Consider the following 20,024-nt stretch of genomic DNA (forward strand, 5'->3'; position numbering starts at 1 on the left):
GTCTCTACAAAAATAAACAAAAGACTTAGCCAGGCATGGTGGTTCATGCTTGTAGTCTCACTAATTGGAAGGCTGAGGCAGAAGGATTACTTGAGCCCACTAGTTCGAGGCTGCAGTGAGCCATGATTGTGCCACTGTACTGCAGACTAGATGACAAATTGGGACCCTAATTCAACAAAATAAAACAAAATCCTGTTGCTTTTGAGTGTCAGAATTAGTGACAATAATCATTATAGGGATAAACTCTTTGAGAAAGAGAGTGTGCCACCTCATACATATCAGCATAGTATTAGAGATTAAGCCTCAAGCATAAAAGTGGAAGTTGTCATTGCAGGGCTTGGCTCTCAAGAGTTGCTTCAAGCATAGCTATTCCAGATGGTAAATGCCCAGAAGGGGACAAGTTTGGATCCATTTGCTTAAAATTAAGTTGCGTTTCTCCCTTTAATTTAATGGAAAGTAAAGCCACGTTTTACGAAACAATAGCCAGGAATGTGAGTTGTGATATTATTCACAGTGTAGATTTTAAGTAAGAAAGAATTCCAAGGGCCACAGTAATACTGAAAAGAAAGGAAAAAAAGAATATTTGCACCAGTGTTCTTTTTATAGCTATATAGATGTAGACATATACCCATACACACACACACACACGCACACACACACACACATGCATGTATACGTATATGAACCATATCAGTGTATACAGTATGCTTTTTAGAGTACTTGTACCACATCATAATTTCAAAATAACCCACAATATAAGTAGAATAGGTAAGGCACAAGGTGTTAAGAGGCATGTCTGAGACCACCAGGTTTTCAGTGTCAGAGATGCTAAAAATTGATTATTGAATTCTGATCATAAAAAAATGACAAGGAATAATAATCAATAAAGATTACTCATTTGGCTTGTAAAAAGATACTTATTAATTTATAATTTCATGTAAATTTGTTCCTCTGCATAAAGTTATTTTAATATGAAGAGGTATCTTTGATATTTAATTCAATATACTCATAAAGCAGTTAAGTATTTATATGCTTCATAAATATTGTTATTCCATTGTATGTGGGTCACAATGCTAATAAAAAAATTGTATACTCTGAAAAAAATTTTCAGTCTAGTGTGCTGGAAGTGGTTTGCTTTTTCTTCATATGTGCGGTTGTGATCATTTACATTTACAATATTTATTTCATGTTTAATTTGCATATAGGTTCCACCCAGTGGAGTTCCTGTAGGTACTAGGTGTTAAGCTTGTGATTGTTCTTTTGTTGATTGCTGTGGTTTATTTCCTTGTTCTTTTTCTTCTTCACTAAAACATGTAGGTATTATTTCATTATCCCTTATAAGGATATCTACAAATACTTTATATAAATTTAAATATACTTACTTCATTGGTTTAAAATTTAAAAATATTTTAAAGTTAAAAAAGGTAAAAATATTTATATAATCTATTGTTTATAGTACTATGAAATTTTGTAAAATCCAAATTTAATTGTCAACTGAGGCAAAGACTGCTTAATTATTAATGTTTTCTCAGTCCACAACAAACACTGGTATTTATCATGGCATTTTTTCTAAAACATTGTAAGTTTGAAACTGAATTTTTTTGAACTAAATACTCAGGCAACTACTACCAAGTAATTAAAACTGGCAGAGGAGATTACATTTTTTGTCATTTTTCTCTTATGCTTTGTCATTTATATCTATGCTCATGTATACGCATACAAATATATGTGCACATATGTCTATACATGTCTGTGTTGTATGTGCCTATATATGTGCATGCATATAGTCTTGTGTGTTTGTGATATCCTATATTAATTGCCATTAGAAACCCCAAGTTGGTGTTTAAACAGTAGACTTTCATATTTGAACATAGTTTTATATGAGAGAATGCTTCTTTATTTTATATTCATATGTTTGTTTACCCATGTGTTTTCATATGCATTTACTTTTGCATTTTTTTCTGTTTTATGTGTGCATGTCAGAGCTTATTTTACCCTCTCAAAATATAATATGCAGATAACTGAATTAATATATCACACTTTTGGTATATACTGAATGGATATTTTAGGGTAAAATAAACATCTAATGTCAGAGGAAAATTAACAGTTTTTAATCAACTCTCTGTGTACCTATTGATTTAACACTTAAATTCATTTTAAATAAACTTATAGACACAACAGCTACCTAAATTCTACTACCCTTATTGGAATATTAAGCCAGAGCATTATTTGTCCATATACATCCTAGTCTATGAAACTTATAAGCTATTAACTCTAACATGATTAAAAGAGTTACAAATATACAAGTGTTGACTCAAGTTACTCTTTAGGAATTGCAAAATTCAAATATATTTGTGAAATTCAAACTGTATCGGAATGCAGCTTGACAAGAAGGAATTTATAAAGAGATTTAGAGAAGGATATTTGACTTCAAATGCACATTGTTTCTTACCAAAAATTTGATATACCTTTCTTGTGAAGAGTAGCAAAACCTTGAACTGTAAATATTGTCAATCAAAACAATAGGTTAGTTGGTACTGATATGTATCTATTAACATTTTATGTTGATATTACTTAAAATTTTCATAAAACTCATAAAATGATATGCTGTAATATTTGGAACATAAATATATACACAACATTTGAAACTTGCACTATGTTTAAAAATGAATATAAATTATTAAACGTTGAGTGACAATTTGTTGAACATTTCCAAATCTGGCTTCCTAAATTTTTGCACTTAAATTAATGCGAGGATATTTACCAATAGCATTTATGTACAAGATTATTATTTTAAATATACATAAATGTAAATGTTATATTTTGATCAGAGATTAACTATACTAAACAGAATGAGCTATAATATGCCATGTATAGTGCTAGCTTTCTGTGATATATTATCTTCTTCACAAAAAGCAAATACACTGTAGTTCTGGGAAATGTTATCTTTCTCTAGCTAGTTATTATAAAAGCACTCAAGAAACTGAGACAGTTAAATTAACAAAAGATCTTTAATGTTTCTGGTTATCCAATATAAGGAAGTCTGTTTATGGAGTATTGATGTGTGCATTATCTTCAAATGAAAAGCATTTGACAAACAAAACCTTGAGGTTTTCTTGAAAGTGGTAAAAAGTAAGTGCTCTTTGTGACACAAACATATTATACTACAGTCACATTTGGACACGCTAGTTGACAACTCAATACTTATTAAAATATTGCATTATCAAAATACTTGACACACAAAAATGCTTAAAAAGATGTGGTGAAGATATGAGTGAATATACCTAACAAATTTATTAACAGAGGTTACAGTTGAAAGGAAGAAAATAAATTGAGAGAATTAAGGTATAAAGGAAGTAGAGAATGATGAGATTTGAACAAAAGGAACAAAGTAAATATTTGGTAAACAAGGTACACAGCAAAACTTCCTCAGCTTGCATTTAGGGTTTAAAGGTCCGAATAAATTAAGCCATGCCAGATGGCACCATTGTTGGTACATTTAGAGAAGTGTATATGTACTTAAAAGCCCAGTGATTAGGTAAATCCAGGATAAACACAAAACAAATGGCAGACATTCATACTTAGAGTTTCTGTGACTGAAACTGCATGTTAACTAAAACTTTTTATCAACTCTAAAGTAATAATTGAATTTAATCACAATTCACTCTAAAGTGTAAAATAAGACTCCTTAAAATATCATTCAAAATAGACACATGCATTTTCTAATTGACTTTTATAAATAAATTATTCTTAAAACTAACATGTTAGATTTTTTAGAATATCCCGCTTTCTAGTTATCTGAGTAATTGGGTTCATGACACTGAAATGGAAACAACTAAAGTGCCTGTTTGAAAATATCAGAGTGTGAAGCCTCTTGAACTTTTTCTCAATATTTTTGATCATTTTATAATAAATACACCAGTTGGAATTATTATCTATAGTATTACTTTCTTATTGTTCCAGGATAAATGTAGCACAGTGACCTTAAGTAAAAATCCTGAACATAGAAGCTACTACAGAATGAGATATTATGAATACATAACTTGTTTTAGGTTCAAATGAAACCATTTATTTCAAAGTTATTTGAAATCTACACATATCACAATGTTTAAAAGATGGGCAGATTAAAGTATATTGTGGATCAAATCATGTTCACATTTTATTATAGTAGTGTGCATTACAACTTTTGTATTTTACATAGAAATTTTGAAATTATGAGTTCTATTATTTTCAAATTAAACACATTTAACAAATTTCTACTGTTTGCTCTTCCCTCAATCCTTGACATCAGACTTAAAAAAGTGTTTTATGATATTAAATCCATTTCATATCATGCTATGCATACTTTAAAGGATAGTAAAATCTAGAACAGCACCTTACCTCCCTGTATCACTCCTTTTTCTCTTTTTCAAAGCCTTCATAATAGTCCACTCTCTGAGTATTCCTTTTTTCTTTGCTCCACCTGCCTTTCTTTCCTACTATGCAGACATCAGTGCTAGCCTTCTTACTTTATATTGCTGTTCTTTCTCTAAATTAGAGTATGTTGTCTTCTCTTTCAGGGATGGCAATGAAATTGCAAAGGGTCTTCAATGCTAAGTTGATTATCTCTCAGACTTGAATTTTGAAATCCCTTCCTTTTTAAGTATATATCATTTTTTCTAGACTTTTCTATCAGACACATTTGCTAAATTCATGCATATTTTAAATCAAATTATCTGAAATATTTTAACTAAAGTAAACATGTTTCCATGTGGAAAATTTCACAGCGTTAAAATAAGAAAGAGTAAGCATGATATTTATAGGTAATGAATAATACATAACCAATTTTATTTCTATTTTGCATTGTAAGTAAGAACCAGATAGTAATATGCATATATGCAGTTTATTACTATAAATGAAGTAATTATCAAGTCTTATTGCTAAAATTTTGAAATGTAATTTTCTTTTCTTGCTTTTATTTCTTATTTCTCCAGTCCAATGCTATTTTGGAAAATATTGATAACAAATAATCAGTAAGAATATATTTAATTGGGAGTTTTTGTATTCTTTCTGTTTTTCTATTATTTTTCCTTTTTTCCCACATTGATTATACCTGTATGTATTTCAGTATTTTGTATTCCACGATATAGGTCACCATCTTTTGAATAGTTTAGGTCATTTGAGTAAATATCTAGTTAAATATCTTTTATCGTTAGAAATTCTTAATACTTTCATGTGGATTTTTGCTATAAATGTCAAACATTAAGTTCTAGGTAATGAACTAATAGCTACATTATTTATTCAACGTTTGAAACGATGTCATTTTTTTTCAAAGACAAAAGACCCAGAGCTTCACCTTTTTCTGAATGACTACACCTCAGTCTTCACCGTCACACAGACTGGTATTACTCGCTACCTCACCTTACTTCAACCAGTGGACAGGGAAGAACAGCAAACTTACACCTTTTCGGTAAAGAGCTTTTGTATAAATATACATATGTATGTATGAATGTACGTATGTATGTTTGTATGGAACTGAAAGAGATGTCTGGTTAAAACTGAAAAGGTCAATGACTTGGGGGAAAAATACATTATTTTCAATACCAGGGAGAAGATCAATGAAAAATTATTTACATGTATCGCTCTTTTTTTATAATTTGTGTAGCTATATTAACATTCTTCCTCACAGAAGAAAAACTTTTCAAAATAAAAAAAGAATTTCAGTCTTTACTAAATAGTCATAATTGTCTTAAATTGAGATATAAAGAATTATTTCCTAACCTTTTTTGTTGTTGTTCTTGCATTTTTAATTTAGTCATAAGGTTGAGCCAGTGATTCTCAAGAGGGAATAAATTTACCCTCCAGTGAACATTTAGCAACATCTGGAGGCATTTTTGTTTGCCACAATTGTGAAGGGGTAGTTAGTACAGGCATCTAGTAGGTAGACATAAAGGATGCTGTTAATTGTAATACAGAGGACAGCCCCCCACAATAAAGAATTATCTGTCCCAAGGTGTCAATAGCACTGAGGTAGATAAATCATGGGTTAGGCTAATCAAGGTGGAAAAAAAGTAAAGGTTATTAAAGTTGTGATTGTAAATATTTATCATGAGATAGGGAAATACACACATAAACACACATACACATGCACACAAACACGTAAATAACAAGTATAGTAGGGTTGACAGTTGAATAAAGATAAACTGTAACTTCTAATTATATCCCAATTTTTGAATCAGACACAGGAGAAAGATGAGCTAAGAGAAAGCACAAGTTAAGCAAGATATAGAAATTATTTCTGGAGAAGCCTACATAGAAAAAGATCAGAACTTCCAGGAAAGTTTATGTGATTGTTAAAAGTTAGATACAAAGTGGATTTAGACAAAGATGGTGGTGCTGTAGCACTGATTTGGCAGGAACTGTTAAAATGTTGATAATGTATAACATACATTATCAACATTGATAAAGTATAAAATATCACAATTAAATGATACCATTTAGTCCTTTGAAAATTGCCATTGGATGAATTACTGTGATACAGTGTACATCTAGGGCGTCTACCTTCCTGATGGTATAAACATATTGACTGTGAAAGGAACTATTGTATACAAAATATGTAAATGCAAATAATATTTTCCAATTAAGCTTTTAAGGATTAAATTGTAGTTAACCCTAAGAGTCAGCAATGTTATTGGCCCACTTTAAATGATATTTTGCATATCTGATTATTTAAAATATGCCTGGAGTTGAATACCTTAAAACAGAATCTTCAATACTTACTTCTTACCATATTAGAACACTTTTAATATATGTAATATTACATCTTTATTACCTCCTTTTATCAACAAAATATTTTTGCACCTTTTCAAATTGTAAGATTACCTGTAAGAAACTTGTTAAATTGTAAGAGCAAACTCTGTACTACTTATATTTGCAGAACATCTCTATTAAGTGTGTTTTTCTACTCCCAAAGATAACAGCATTTGATGGTGTACAAGAAAGTGAGCCAGTCATCGTCAATATTCAAGTGATGGATGCAAATGATAACACGCCAACCTTCCCTGAAATATCCTATGATGTGTATGTTTATACAGACATGAGACCTGGGGACAATGTCATACAGGTAACTACTCTCATAATATGAGTGTACACTCAAAGCTGTTATTTACATGTGCATTATACGATGTGCTCATTAAGAAATTACTTAAGAAACAAAAACTGATTTCACACTTATAGTATAGCATAAGTAGTTTAAATAGCTTTAAATTTCGGTTACTTTTCAAATAAAAGCATATCGACTGGGCACAGTGGCTCATGCCTGTAATCCCAGCACTTTGGGAGGCCAAGGCAGGTGGATCACCTGAGGTCAGGAGTTCGAGACCAGCCTGACCAACCCCGTCTCTATTAAAAATACAAAATTAGCCGGGTGTGGTGGCGCATGCCTGTAATCCCAGCTACTCAGGAGGCTGAGGCAGGAGAATCGCTTGAATCCGGGAGGCTGAGGTTGCGGTGAGCCAAGATCATGCCATCACACTCCAGCCTGGGCAACAAAACAAAAACAAAAACAAAAACAAATAAAAGCATATTTATATGGACTCTAAAGGAGACTTAACTGGTTATTAGAGGTAAACATAGCTATTTGTAGTAAGTGAATAAATGCTTGGTTGTTACTTTAAAAAAAAAGCATAGCTATTTGACCAGTTTATATTTTATTAAAATACTGAATATATTAAATCTTCAAATTACTTTTCACTACTGTAGAAATTGATTAAATTTCACTTGGAGATAAATACAAAAAACTGCCTTAGTAAATTGATGCGTAATCCCACTAGATATTGGTTACCTAAATAAAATGCAATCATTACAGCAGAGAAAATTTAAATTAGATAGTAAATGGTACCTTTGAAAACACGTAAGTCAGGCAACATCTTTATTCCTGATTTATCTTATTTTCACCATTATCTGTGCTTATTACACTTAAATAAGTTATTTCAAACACACACACACACACACACACTTTTTTTTCTCTATCTCTTTTCCTCTCTCATCAAGGTCATAGCCCATATCTGAAATTAACTTATTTTCTTCTTTCCCTCACTCCAAATGGAAAACTCAGGAGTTTAGCAACTTTGGCTGTCTTGTTTGCCACTGTAATGTCAGCACATGGCAGACATATTAGCCATGCAGTAAATATTTATTCCAAGGATAAATCATCACCAACTTTGCATTAATTGTTAATTAAAATTAGAAATCATTCAATGCAGCCGGGCATGGCGGCTCACACCTGTAATCCTAGCACTTTGGGAGGCCGAGGCAAGCGGATTGCCTGAGCTCAGGAGCTCAAGACCAGCCTGGGCAATATGGTGAAACCCCACCTCTATTAAAATAAAATTTTTTTAAAAAATTAGCCAGATATGGCAGCATGCGCCTGTAGTCCCAGCTACTCGGCAGGCTGAGGCAGCAGAATTGCTTGAACCCGGGAGGTGGAGGTTGCAGTGAGCCGAGATGGTGCCACTGCACTCCAGTCTGGGGACAGAGAGAGACTCCGTCTTAAAAAGAAAAACACAAAGAACAAACAAGCAAAATGTGAAAGAAAACAGAAATCATTCAATGCTATTATTTTTTTATTTATGAATTAAGATATGCTTTCTTGAGTTCTATAGAAGGGGTGACATGATAGCCTGGGGACTGGGAATTCAACGGAATGTTTATTCCATGTGTAAATAGCTTCTGCTGTGTATTTGGTAAAGAGAGAAAAAATGTTTCAAACTGCTACGGTAAATTTTTTAATATACTGGTATGGTACTTGTCACATTAATAAAATGAATGTGTTTTAAAACATTTGATTTCAGGGCAGAACTGTAACTAGTTTATTGCTGTATCTGTGGCATCTGTATCTGTAGTTCATGGCATATAGTAGATGTTTAATACGGTAGCTGCTGATGGCAACAAAAGACACTGGGGACTACTATGGAGGGAGAGAGGGAGAAGGGACAACTGAAAAATTAACTATTGTGTACTATACTCAGTATCTGGGTGACAGAATCAATCATACCCCAAACTTCAACATCATGCAATATACCCAGGTAATAAACTTGCATATGTACCCTCTGAATCTGAAATAAAAGTTAAAATTATAAAATAAAATAAATATAGTGTAGCTACTTAATAAATGCTTATTTGAAGATGAAAGAAAGGAAGACCCTTAGACAAGTAATAATGAATGAATAAAGATATGAGAGAATGGGAAGCTGTAGATACATGACTATTAGTTCCAGTCAATTGATGGACCATGAGAGCTACATTTTTCTTTGCTAAAGCACCTTTTCACAGGTAGAAAAATCATAGTTTACATAAATAGAAGAATGACAATTATTGTCATGTTCTTATTTAATTAGACCTGATTTTCATCTCTATAATGACATAATTGGAGATGAAAGTAAGTTTACACAGAAAAACAGCCAGCAGGGAACTACAAAGTGTAACTAAGAAAATCATAGCAATTATATGGAGAAACTGTATCTCAAAAATGTTTGCCTTAGGGGGTCAAAGGCTTATTTCTCTCACTTGAAGTCTACAAAAGTTAATTTCCCTTATGTATCTCTTTGTGAAACAGATATTTCCTTGCCTTTAAAGACTTATATTTTATATATTTCCTGAACTATGCAGATTATGAAGATAGATTGTTGTTTGTGTCAGCATGCCTACAATTTTAAATATTATTTAAAAGTCAACAAATGAAGCTTTATAATTAGAATTTTAATGTTATTTCTGGTATGTGGTAGAAGAATGGTCTCGCTATAAAACATCCTCCAAGAACCTAGATATAAACTAGTTCTCATTGAGAGAATATTTTTAAAACAAAGAAACTTGATACAGAACTCTGATCTACATATAACTTTAAGAGTCATGACATAGGTCCCTATGCTACACCTCATCACAACCCTGCCTTTCCCACATTGACCTGACACAGGATACATCAGTTTACTTGGTGGTTAGTAAACTGATGTCAAAGACGGAAAGTGTCAGAAAAAAAAGTGACAATGAGCACTTTCAAGAAAAGAGACACTTGGGCAACAGGTTTTAATTATTGTCATTTTCAGTGTAGCCATGAGACTCTTTTAGCCTGATGTGAGCGCATACTCAATTTTTTAAGTACAGTATATTTTTCTTATTAAGTATATACCCTGTCTGCAAGGAGCAAATAAGTTGGTTATAAAGTTTTAACCAGATCCTTGTTATAAGTTCTCAGTTATAAATTGAGCTTCTGACTTTATATATGTCTCTTACACTTGATTTTTTCAAAAAGGACTGGAGTGATTCTCACGCACATGGGTCATGAACAACACTTAGAGGAGTGATGCCTTAAAGCACCAACATCATCTTCCGTAACCGGAGCTGAAGTATAATCACGTTATTAACACATATTTTGTTTAAGGGAAAATTACTGCATGAGATAATTTCATTTTTCATTCCATGCAGACCATTTTATGAGATGTCAATGCAATTGTATAGGTTGACACTAATAAATACCGTGCTCCACAAATACCAATCCACACATTGCTAGTTTTCTTGAAAAGACAATTACTCCCGATACAGGATACAGATTTTAATATTTTGAAGATGTCGATTTAAATACTAGTAGCTAGCTATGCAATTAATGCTCCATAAACACTATTCGCAAACATCTGCAATTCTCTTAAACTGTGATTCTCAATGATAATTCAATATTAACATTCTGCCTGAGGAACTTTTAAAGTATTGATGCCAGCACTTCATTCTAAGATGTTTGTATTTAAATGATCTGGCTACCCATAACAGGCTCACTTAGACAGATTTTATTTGAGAAATTGAAACAGTTCTAATATGCAGCCAATTTTGAGAATTACAGTTTTAAACAACAACAATATTTTAAGAGTACCACTGAATAATTGTACTTCTTAAGTCATTAAGATGGAATCTCACATAGAGTTGAGTCCGCTGATCCTCACCCCACTTCTTTTCATTGTTCTTTTGTTTTTTAGTTCTCCTTCCCTTCTTCTGTGATGCTTCTTACTCTTCTTTCCTGTCTTAGACTGCACTCCTTCCAATTTCTGTGCTCCACCAATTATTCCATTTTTTTGATGCAATAATCTCTCTCCACTGACTAATTCCTTCCCTTTGCCCAATTAACATTCTTAACATCCCCAGGTTCTGGTCTAATCCCTACTCCCAGATATAATTCTTCATGCTTCTATCCCACTCTGATTATTTTCCTTATCGACAAAAATGTGTCAATCTAAGTGCCTGCATACATATATTGATCTATATATATATCTCTATATTTATATCTGTATTTATCTATCTTGTGTATAATATAATCTGGGTTTCACTCACATCAAACCACTAAAATCATATAAAATTAGATATCCCATCAGTCTATTTCTACATGTCAAACTCAAAAGTCCTTAATCTTTGTGAAACTCTCAACTATACCCTTTTATGAAAAACTTCCCTTGTTCCCATCCTACTTCTCTGTTGGCTGAGAGATGTTACTGGCCCCTTGTTCAATTATCACCTTTTAAAAATGAACATTCTTCAAATACGTATATATACTTCTTTTCTTTTTCATCTATTCTCAAGTTTTCAATCATCACCTCTATATATACTTGTCTCCCGAAGTTAAATGCCCTGTGATGACCTCTTTCCCAAGCAGCAAGCTGACATTCCAGGTATCAACTGGACATGACAAAATGGATCTTTTACAAGCACTTCAAATTGGACATATCCCAAAATACATTAACTAATCAATTATCTTTATTTTAATAAACACAGACACACACTCAAAAACATGCATCTAGTCGCATTGGAGGCAGCTACATCGTGATGCACACCATTAATCTTTAGGTTTCACAGGCAGCAGCATAGGCACCTTGCAGTCTTGTTTGGTTTCCCTCTGCTTTACCTGCATACATCCAAATTATTGTTCAGTTTAGGCAATTTCTATTGTAAAATGTATTTGTAGATCATCATTTCATCTTTTTTGTTAAAGATTTTGTTTTTTCAGCAGTTTTAGGTACACAGCAAAATTGAGAGGAAGATACAGTGATTTCCCATATGCTCGCTGTCCCCACAGATGCATACCTGCCCCAATATTAACACCTCATACCAAAGTGATACATTTGCCACAATTAATGAACTTACATTCACACGTTGTTATCATCCAAAGTCTGTAGTTTGCATTAGGATTCACTCTCGGTGCTTCCTTTTATGGTTTTGCCCTAATGACATATATCCACCATTATAGTACCACATAGAAGAGTTTCACTACTCTAAAAATCCTGTGCTCTGCCTATGCTTCTCTCCCCCTTGCTTCCTTCCTTCCCCTGACAATCATTGATCTTTCTACGGTCTCCATGGTTTTGCCTTTTCCAGAATAGCATGTGTTTAGAATCATATAGTATGTGGCCTTGTCAGACTGGCTTATTTCACTTAGTAATAAGTATTTAAAGTTCCTTCATGTCTTTTCATGACTTAATAGCCTGTATCTTTTTAGTGCTGTATAATATTCCATTATCTAGATGTAACACAGTTTATTCATTCTTCCATGAAATAATATTTTGGTTGCTTTCAAGTTTTGGCCATTATTAGTAAAGCTGCTATAATCATCCATTCTAAGTTTTTTTTTTTTTAAACATGGACATACATTTTCAAATCCTTTTGGTAAATACCAAGGAGTGGGACTGCTGGATCATATAGAATGAATATGATATCTTTGTTAGAAACTGAGAAGCTGTCTTCTAAGGTGACTGTACCAATTTGCATTCCCATTTCCACCACCAGTTCCTTTCCCATGCCTATATGCGGCCATAATTTAGGCTACTACAGTAAACTATGTTGGGCAATCTGGCTATTTCTACAGATTTCCTACCACACTGTTCCAGATGATTATTCTGAAACTGAGTCAGAACAGATCCTCACCCTCCTGGAAAACCTACCAATGGAAGGAAGAAAGCTCCACACATACAGTCAAGGACATCTGTGTAATACTCTTAAATATATTTGTTTCATCTCCTGTTACATCCCTTCATGTTGTGAATCTGAGAATATATAGGATTTTGTTTTACTTGTTTTTAGCATGGAATATTCTTCTTATTCTATAACTATTGAGAGCTCTCTCAGGTTGAAGGTTTGATCCAAGTTGTATCTTTAAAAAAGAAAATCTTTAACATACAGTACAATTGTTACCTCTTTAATAAAGGCTATATTTTCCTAGCAAGTCAAAATTAATTGCTTCCACATACCAGCTATCAACTGTATCTCCCACATGTTTTATTGTGGCTTGCATTAAGGCTAGCTTTTACGTGTCTGTCTCCCCTACTGATCTGTAAGTTCCTTTAAGACAAAAACTTTTAATAATCTAACCACCAGTGGTCAGTATAATGACTTACACACAGTAGGGATTCAGTTAATATCCATAGAATTTAATTCCCTCGACTAATGTACCCTCAATCAGTTTAGAAAACACCTAATTCCAGATATATGCTCTATTTGGCGTAAGAATTCTATCACACACTAAGTATCACCTCACATAGTCCTTTCCCGAGATGATCTCTAACTTCACAGCTTTAGCCAAGCTACCCCTTCCTGCTCTTAAATTGGAAATATTTTAATTTCTTAGTTATTCTATATCATAGGTAATTGAATATTAGAACTGGAAAAAACTTGGAACATAATTATTTTTCATAGCCTAATTTTATAGAAAAATATGAGTTAATATAATGATAGATGATTGTTCCAAATTAACGGGGATTTTAAGTGACAGAGATGAAGTAGAATCCAATTTAAAGACAATAGAATTGGGAGGCAGGCTAGCTAGTTGCATTTCTTTCTGCCACTTTGTACCATTACATGACGTAACCTTCTGTACTTCAGTTTTCCAATCTTTAAAATGGTGATAATAATAGTATCAACCTCACAAGAGTGTTGTGATTATTAAAATAATTATATAAACTACTATCACATGCATGCTTACCAAATGCTGCATTTGTGGTAACTTGCTATTATTATTGTACCATTCTCATAAATTATGTAAAGCACTTATGATTATTAATATTTGTTGTTACCTTATCTGTGTATACCTCTGTGTATCCTGTGTTATTTAGTGCTCTGTGGAGGACACATGTACATAACATATAAAATTACATGTTAAATTATGTTTTTGTAATTTCAAATATTCAAGTTTAAGATAAAACTATGTAGTATTTTAATGTCTCTTGACAATTTATTTCACACAAGATTGGGAGGGTTCAGAGTGGTATGGCCATAGATGACAATTTCTTTCAAATAATGATTTTGTTTTCTTTGGTTTGCGTGTATAATGTCATGATTACAGTTTGAGGGTTATATTTACTTAAGGTCTTGAGGGGGTTCAGTATTTCAGCAAATACTGGATAAAGTCTTGATGAGCAAAGCTTACAAAAATGTAGACCTATTTTTACATTAGTACACAATTTTAATTTATTTTTGATATTTGAAGCATTTTATTTTTTTCTAAAGACCACTGCATTTCTTGGCTAAACCTATTTGTATTAGAATTGAAATACATACACCAACATGTAATTCTGAACTTATACAGGTTATTCACTCATGCTGAGGACTTTAATTGAATTCCAAGTTTGGTTACTCTATCTGGATTTTTTCAAATGGATGATATTCCCCAATCTAAGAAACTAGCAACACCTCAGGAGGCTGAAGCGTGAGAATCTCTTGGAGGTTTCAGTGAGCCAAGATCGCTCCATTGCACTCCCGGCTGGGCGACAGAACGAGACTCTGTCTCAAAAAAAAAAAAAAAGAAAGAAAGAAAGAAGGAAAAGAAGATAGCAACACCTTCCATTCGATTGGAAAAAGTTATTCTTGAAACATTCTCATTTACTCCCATCTCCAATCTATTACCAACTCCTATCAATTTTTTCTCATATACTTATTTAATGCATCTACCTGTTTTTCTTTTCTTTTTTTTTTTTTTTTTTCCTCGCTCTGTCGCCCAGGCTGGAGTGCAGTGGTGAGATCTCGGCTCACTGCAAGCTCCGCCTCCCGGGTTCACGCCATTCTCCTGTCTCAGCCTCCCGAGTAGCTGGGACTACAGGAGCCCACCACCACGCCCGGCAATTTTTTTTGTATTTTTATTAGAGATGGGGTTTCACTGTGTTAGCCAGGATGGTCTTGATCTCCTGACCTCGTGATCCGCCTGCCTTGGCCTCCCAAAGTGCTGGGATTACAGGTGTGAGCCACCACGCCTGGCCTTAATACATCTACTTGTTTTTCTTTCACTGCCACCATCAACTTTCACCTAAACCTGTGAAATGTCCTTCTTTGAGTATTATTTATGTCTCCTCTTTCCCTCCTCTTCATTCATTAGCCAGTGGGCTATATTACATTTGAAATCACTCAAATAATTAGCATGCTTGACCCCTTCGATGGTTTTCTACTGCTATAAAAATGAAGCCCATAATCTGTATCCTGTATTACTGGATTAGCATTCAATTTCTTCACTTAGCATTTTATCTTTCTCTTATTTGTTATGATGCTCCCACTGTGATGAGTTAACTTTTATTCATATGCTTTCCATGTTTTAGATCTTAATTTAAATGCCACTTCCTCAAAGAAGCCTTCCATGATTTCCTCTTCTTAATGTTACCCCTTTATTATCTTGGCGCATCCTGATTTCTCCTTCACAGCACATTTAAAAATTTATAATTATATGGTTAAACTATCTGTTTCCTTCACTTAATTATGGGCTCAAATGGAATAAAATTATTGTCAATTTTTTTGCATACTTTTCTTCTTTTTCCATCACTACTGTATGCCTAACACCTTACACAGTCCCAGCACATTGACCTTTAATAAATATTTGTTAAATGAAAAAATGGATAAAAAGAACTAATAGATGTAGGTAAAATATGTATTAGGAATTTATTTATGAGTCATGGGAAATTACTTATATTTCAGGTTAATTCATTTTTTAATTTTTTACAAAGTAAAATATTTTAAACTACAGTTATATTAGTATCCTGATAACATAGTACTTCCAAACTTGATTATTCAGAAGAATCACTTCAAAAAGACTCTTTGGATGCTAAACTGACTGAAAACATAAGTCAATCATATATGCTATTAAAGAGGCAAAGTTGAATAATTAACACATTTATTTGAAAATCATTTATCATGTAGAGCATTAAAGTATTGCACACGGTGCCAAATCTTAAGAAATAAACTATCAACATATAGTTTATGACCTTAAGTAATTACTAGACTACTAATGAAGAAAGGCAAATTATATTTTGGTTTTCTAATACATGACAAATATGACTTAGATCATCAAATTAAACATTATTAAGTGTTTAGCACATATTTCAGTATCTCTTAAAACCTTAGGGGTTATGTAGTTTAGGCTGAGCTTTCCCATTTGATAAATTTGGAGAAATACTAATGCTAGCATTATAGTAATCACAATTCCTTGCATTTTGAATTTCTATAACTGAAAAAAGAATATTTAGATTTTATATTATTTTTCAGACATTATCCCCTTTCCTTGATATACTTAACAGTGTATATTTTTAAAGAAAACTCATTTGTAAACACAATTATTTACTTTTATATTTCTCTATCATGTTTTTTGGTTGTCATAGTGAAAGTTGTCCAATTTCATGGTCCAGTTTCAATAATTAATGCTTAGGTGCTTGCATTTTTTATGAAGCTTTTGCTTATTTGTATGTGATTGTTTTTACAATCATGTAAATTGCTTATTTTTAATTTTGACAATATTCACACTCATACTTACGGTTCTATATATTGCTGGTTTACTAGATATTTGACTTGAAATTTGATATTGCTCTAGAAGAAACAAAATGTACAATATACTTTATACTATTTTCTTTAGCATATGTCCAATAAATGAAACATTTCTTTGATCAATTTTAGCTTTTATTCACCTACTGTTTCCAAAAAAGAGCTCATTTTCTTTTCAGCTTTCTCTGGTAGTAAATTTTGTTATAATGTCCAAGCATAGTCATCTGAGTAAAATAAAAATAGTTGGATATTGAGATATTTCAAATACAGGAGATCTTAGGGGAAAAAACGAACATTTAAATAGAGCAGTAGGGATTTCTTAAAACCCTAGTAAACTTGCTCATCCAGTTTGGCAAAGGAAACAAACAAACAAACAAACAAAAGCACTATTGTGCAAGTCCTAATATATGTATGTTACATGTTGTATTACTTTCTTGGCTAGATTATAATTTAATCTACACAGATTTTTAGGTGATTTGTACTAAACTGAGTGCTCTGAAAAATACATAGAACGAATAAGGCACAGCCCTAATCCTCAAGGAGTTGACTATATTTTGCAAGAAATAATCCTTCTTCACGGTGAAATAATCAGAAAACATCACAATTATTGAATTGTTAAATTTGATGAGAAAGTCTAAGAGCACTAACGAGAATTCATCAAAAGTGAGTGGGGATGATGATCTGTTAGAGCTTCATGAACCTATCAAGATGTTTAGTGCTCAGATAGGCAGGTGAAGATGATATGATGTCGAAGATGAAATGATACGGCTAAAGGCATGGTAATTTCAGGAGGCATTAAAGATACAAATTTGACTGGCATTGGAGAGAGGAGGAACTGAATGCTAAAAGATTTGCTTTTCTTTTACTAAGTCAAATATATGTTGGTTTATTCTCCCAGGCCCTTTGTCATGACAGGCTTTTCTGTACTTTTGTAATGTATTTTTATGTTTCTATAACAGCATTTCGATTAAAGATAGGTTTTTCTCTCATCTCCTTTCGTAGAGCACCTGCTGTTTGACAGAAGTTATTGTTTCTGTTTCTTTTCCACTCTTCATTTTTCATAGTCAGATATTTGGTACAAATTAAGGTCTGAATAAATGGATCAATTATTTATAAATTAATTTAAGATGGGTACCTTGCATGTAGAGTAGTTTAGATTTGGCATTGTATACAATATGAGATTTCTTGAAGAAGTATGAAAGACTGGGTCCTTAAATCGATGGGTTAAAGCTAATGAGATGGGAATTAATGGAAGCCAACTTTGAGGAAATCTTTTTTTGAGAGTGTAAGTTGAGCATGAGAGAATTTGATAGCATTAGAGCACTTAAGGTTCCAGTTTCCAGTCTCAGAGTTTGAGTAATTAGAACCAATGAACCTTTACAAAAGGATCATGAAGTTCCTGCAGAAAAGAAACAAGCCCTTTAAATAGGCAGTGAAAAGAAATGCTTTAAAGTCATCTTCTTGTTGTTTTATTTCTGGCCTTTTTTTGGGAAGAAAAATACATAGATGGGAGATTCATCTTCAGTGACAATTATTCATTCATATAAATATTTAATGATCATGTTATTATTAATGTTATCAATATCTTTTTCCAAATTATACAGCCAAAGTGATAAATTTGCCAACCACCTACCCTACTGAGGTGCCCATCATCTTGGATTATTCTAGGATATGGTTAAGAGAAGGGGGAAAACTGGGAGCCTGTTATGCTTTTTAGCTTTAAAGCATCACTTGTTCACATTAAGGCCACAGAGAATAAATCTGAAAATAAATAAATTTGCAATCCCCAATTTGCTTGGCCAGCAGGAGTTGTTGAAGAACTTCCTGAATGTTATTGACACATGAAGAAATCAACAAACATAAAAGCAAACCCATTATATCATTTTTCCATCAGAAATCACACTGAATAGTGAATTTCCAGTGATAGTTTAATGAGCAGCAGCCTTAGGTTCAGACTGAATGCCAACCTGGAGAGACCCAGTAGACCTTACACAGCTCCAAGTTGATTTAGCTTTAATTAAGGATACCAGGCAGGCAACAATATAGCTTCTATGGCAATAGCATAGTAGAAGTCTTATAACTTTAGATATAATGTCTTATGTCTTCTAAGTCATCTGCACTCAGTATGTGTTACCCACTTGTTACACATTTCTGAGGAATCTTCTTAAAATTTTTGTTACACTAACTTCTATAATATCTAGTGCATTAAAAATAGATGTTAAAACACTGGCTATCACCAGAGCATATTTCATACAGTAAGAAGTTGGAATTCCCTCTACAAAGCAAATCAACAACCACAGATAGATTCACTTAACTGTTCTGATATTTCTTTAACATTTGAAAGACAATTTTTTTCCACTTATCCTCTATTACTTCTGCCTTTTTATAAGTGTTGATAGAGACATTCAACTGGGTATATTAGTTTACACATGTAAATTCAATTCTTTCTCTGGCAAATCTTTCTACATAAGGATTACCTAGCTTGTAAGTTTTATGTTGCCCGTCCAAATAATCTTTCTGTCCTAGAGATCAGTATGCACTCAAATTTCATTTTTATCTAACTACATAAATGAATTTAAAAATCCCTTATTACACGATAGATCTGAGGCAGAGAGATGAAATATTTAACACAACACACTTTAATATTTCCATATTATTTTCTCAACTTTCCTCACAAAAAATAGAATTTTCCTACATATCATACATTTTACATTACCAGAGTAGTCATTAGATACTCTTTCTCAGACAGTTCTGCATCTGGTCTGATAGCATAACCATAAACCATCCCCTAGGAATAAACTTTCACTAGCGAAAGCTTCTGCATATGAATGCAGCACACCAATCACTTTTCTTTAATAAAGCAATGCATTGATTCTTAGTCTGTCCAAACTTCGCCAAAGGTACCATGAAGAAGATAAGTTCGTTTCCTAGTTCATAGAAATATGACTGTGATAGAAGATTGATAATGCCCATACTTACAAATGACATCTTGGTGTAGTTTAGATTGTCCATAGTTCCCAGAGATATGTCCCTCCTGACTTGATCTTCTAGTATAGCCAACTAGAACCATTTAAATACATCAGAATTTATTACACTTGTTGTTTCAGTAATCATTGATTACTCAGTAATCATTCCTGAGTAATGCCAAGTTATTGAAAAAGAATGTCCCCTACTTTGCTTATTTAGGTTAATATGTTTGCCTAAAAGCCATCTCT

General features: G+C 32.8%; 1 protein-coding gene across 4 annotated transcripts in view; it reads left to right on the plus strand.

The window, feature by feature from the left end:
• Positions 1-20,024, plus strand: part of PCDH15 (protocadherin related 15) — a 1,016,126-nt gene that overhangs the window by 625,361 nt on the left and 370,741 nt on the right. For all 4 annotated transcript variants that reach the window (XM_063669967.1, XM_063669968.1, XM_054435813.2 and 1 more), the window contains exons 12-13: positions 5,315-5,449; positions 6,953-7,102. In XM_063669967.1, the coding sequence (XP_063526037.1) occupies positions 5,315-5,449; positions 6,953-7,102 (285 nt within the window). The remainder of the gene's footprint in view (positions 1-5,314; positions 5,450-6,952; positions 7,103-20,024) is intronic.

Source organism: Pongo pygmaeus, chromosome 8 (assembly GCF_028885625.2).
Source record: "Pongo pygmaeus isolate AG05252 chromosome 8, NHGRI_mPonPyg2-v2.0_pri, whole genome shotgun sequence".
NCBI lineage: Eukaryota > Metazoa > Chordata > Mammalia > Primates > Hominidae > Pongo > Pongo pygmaeus.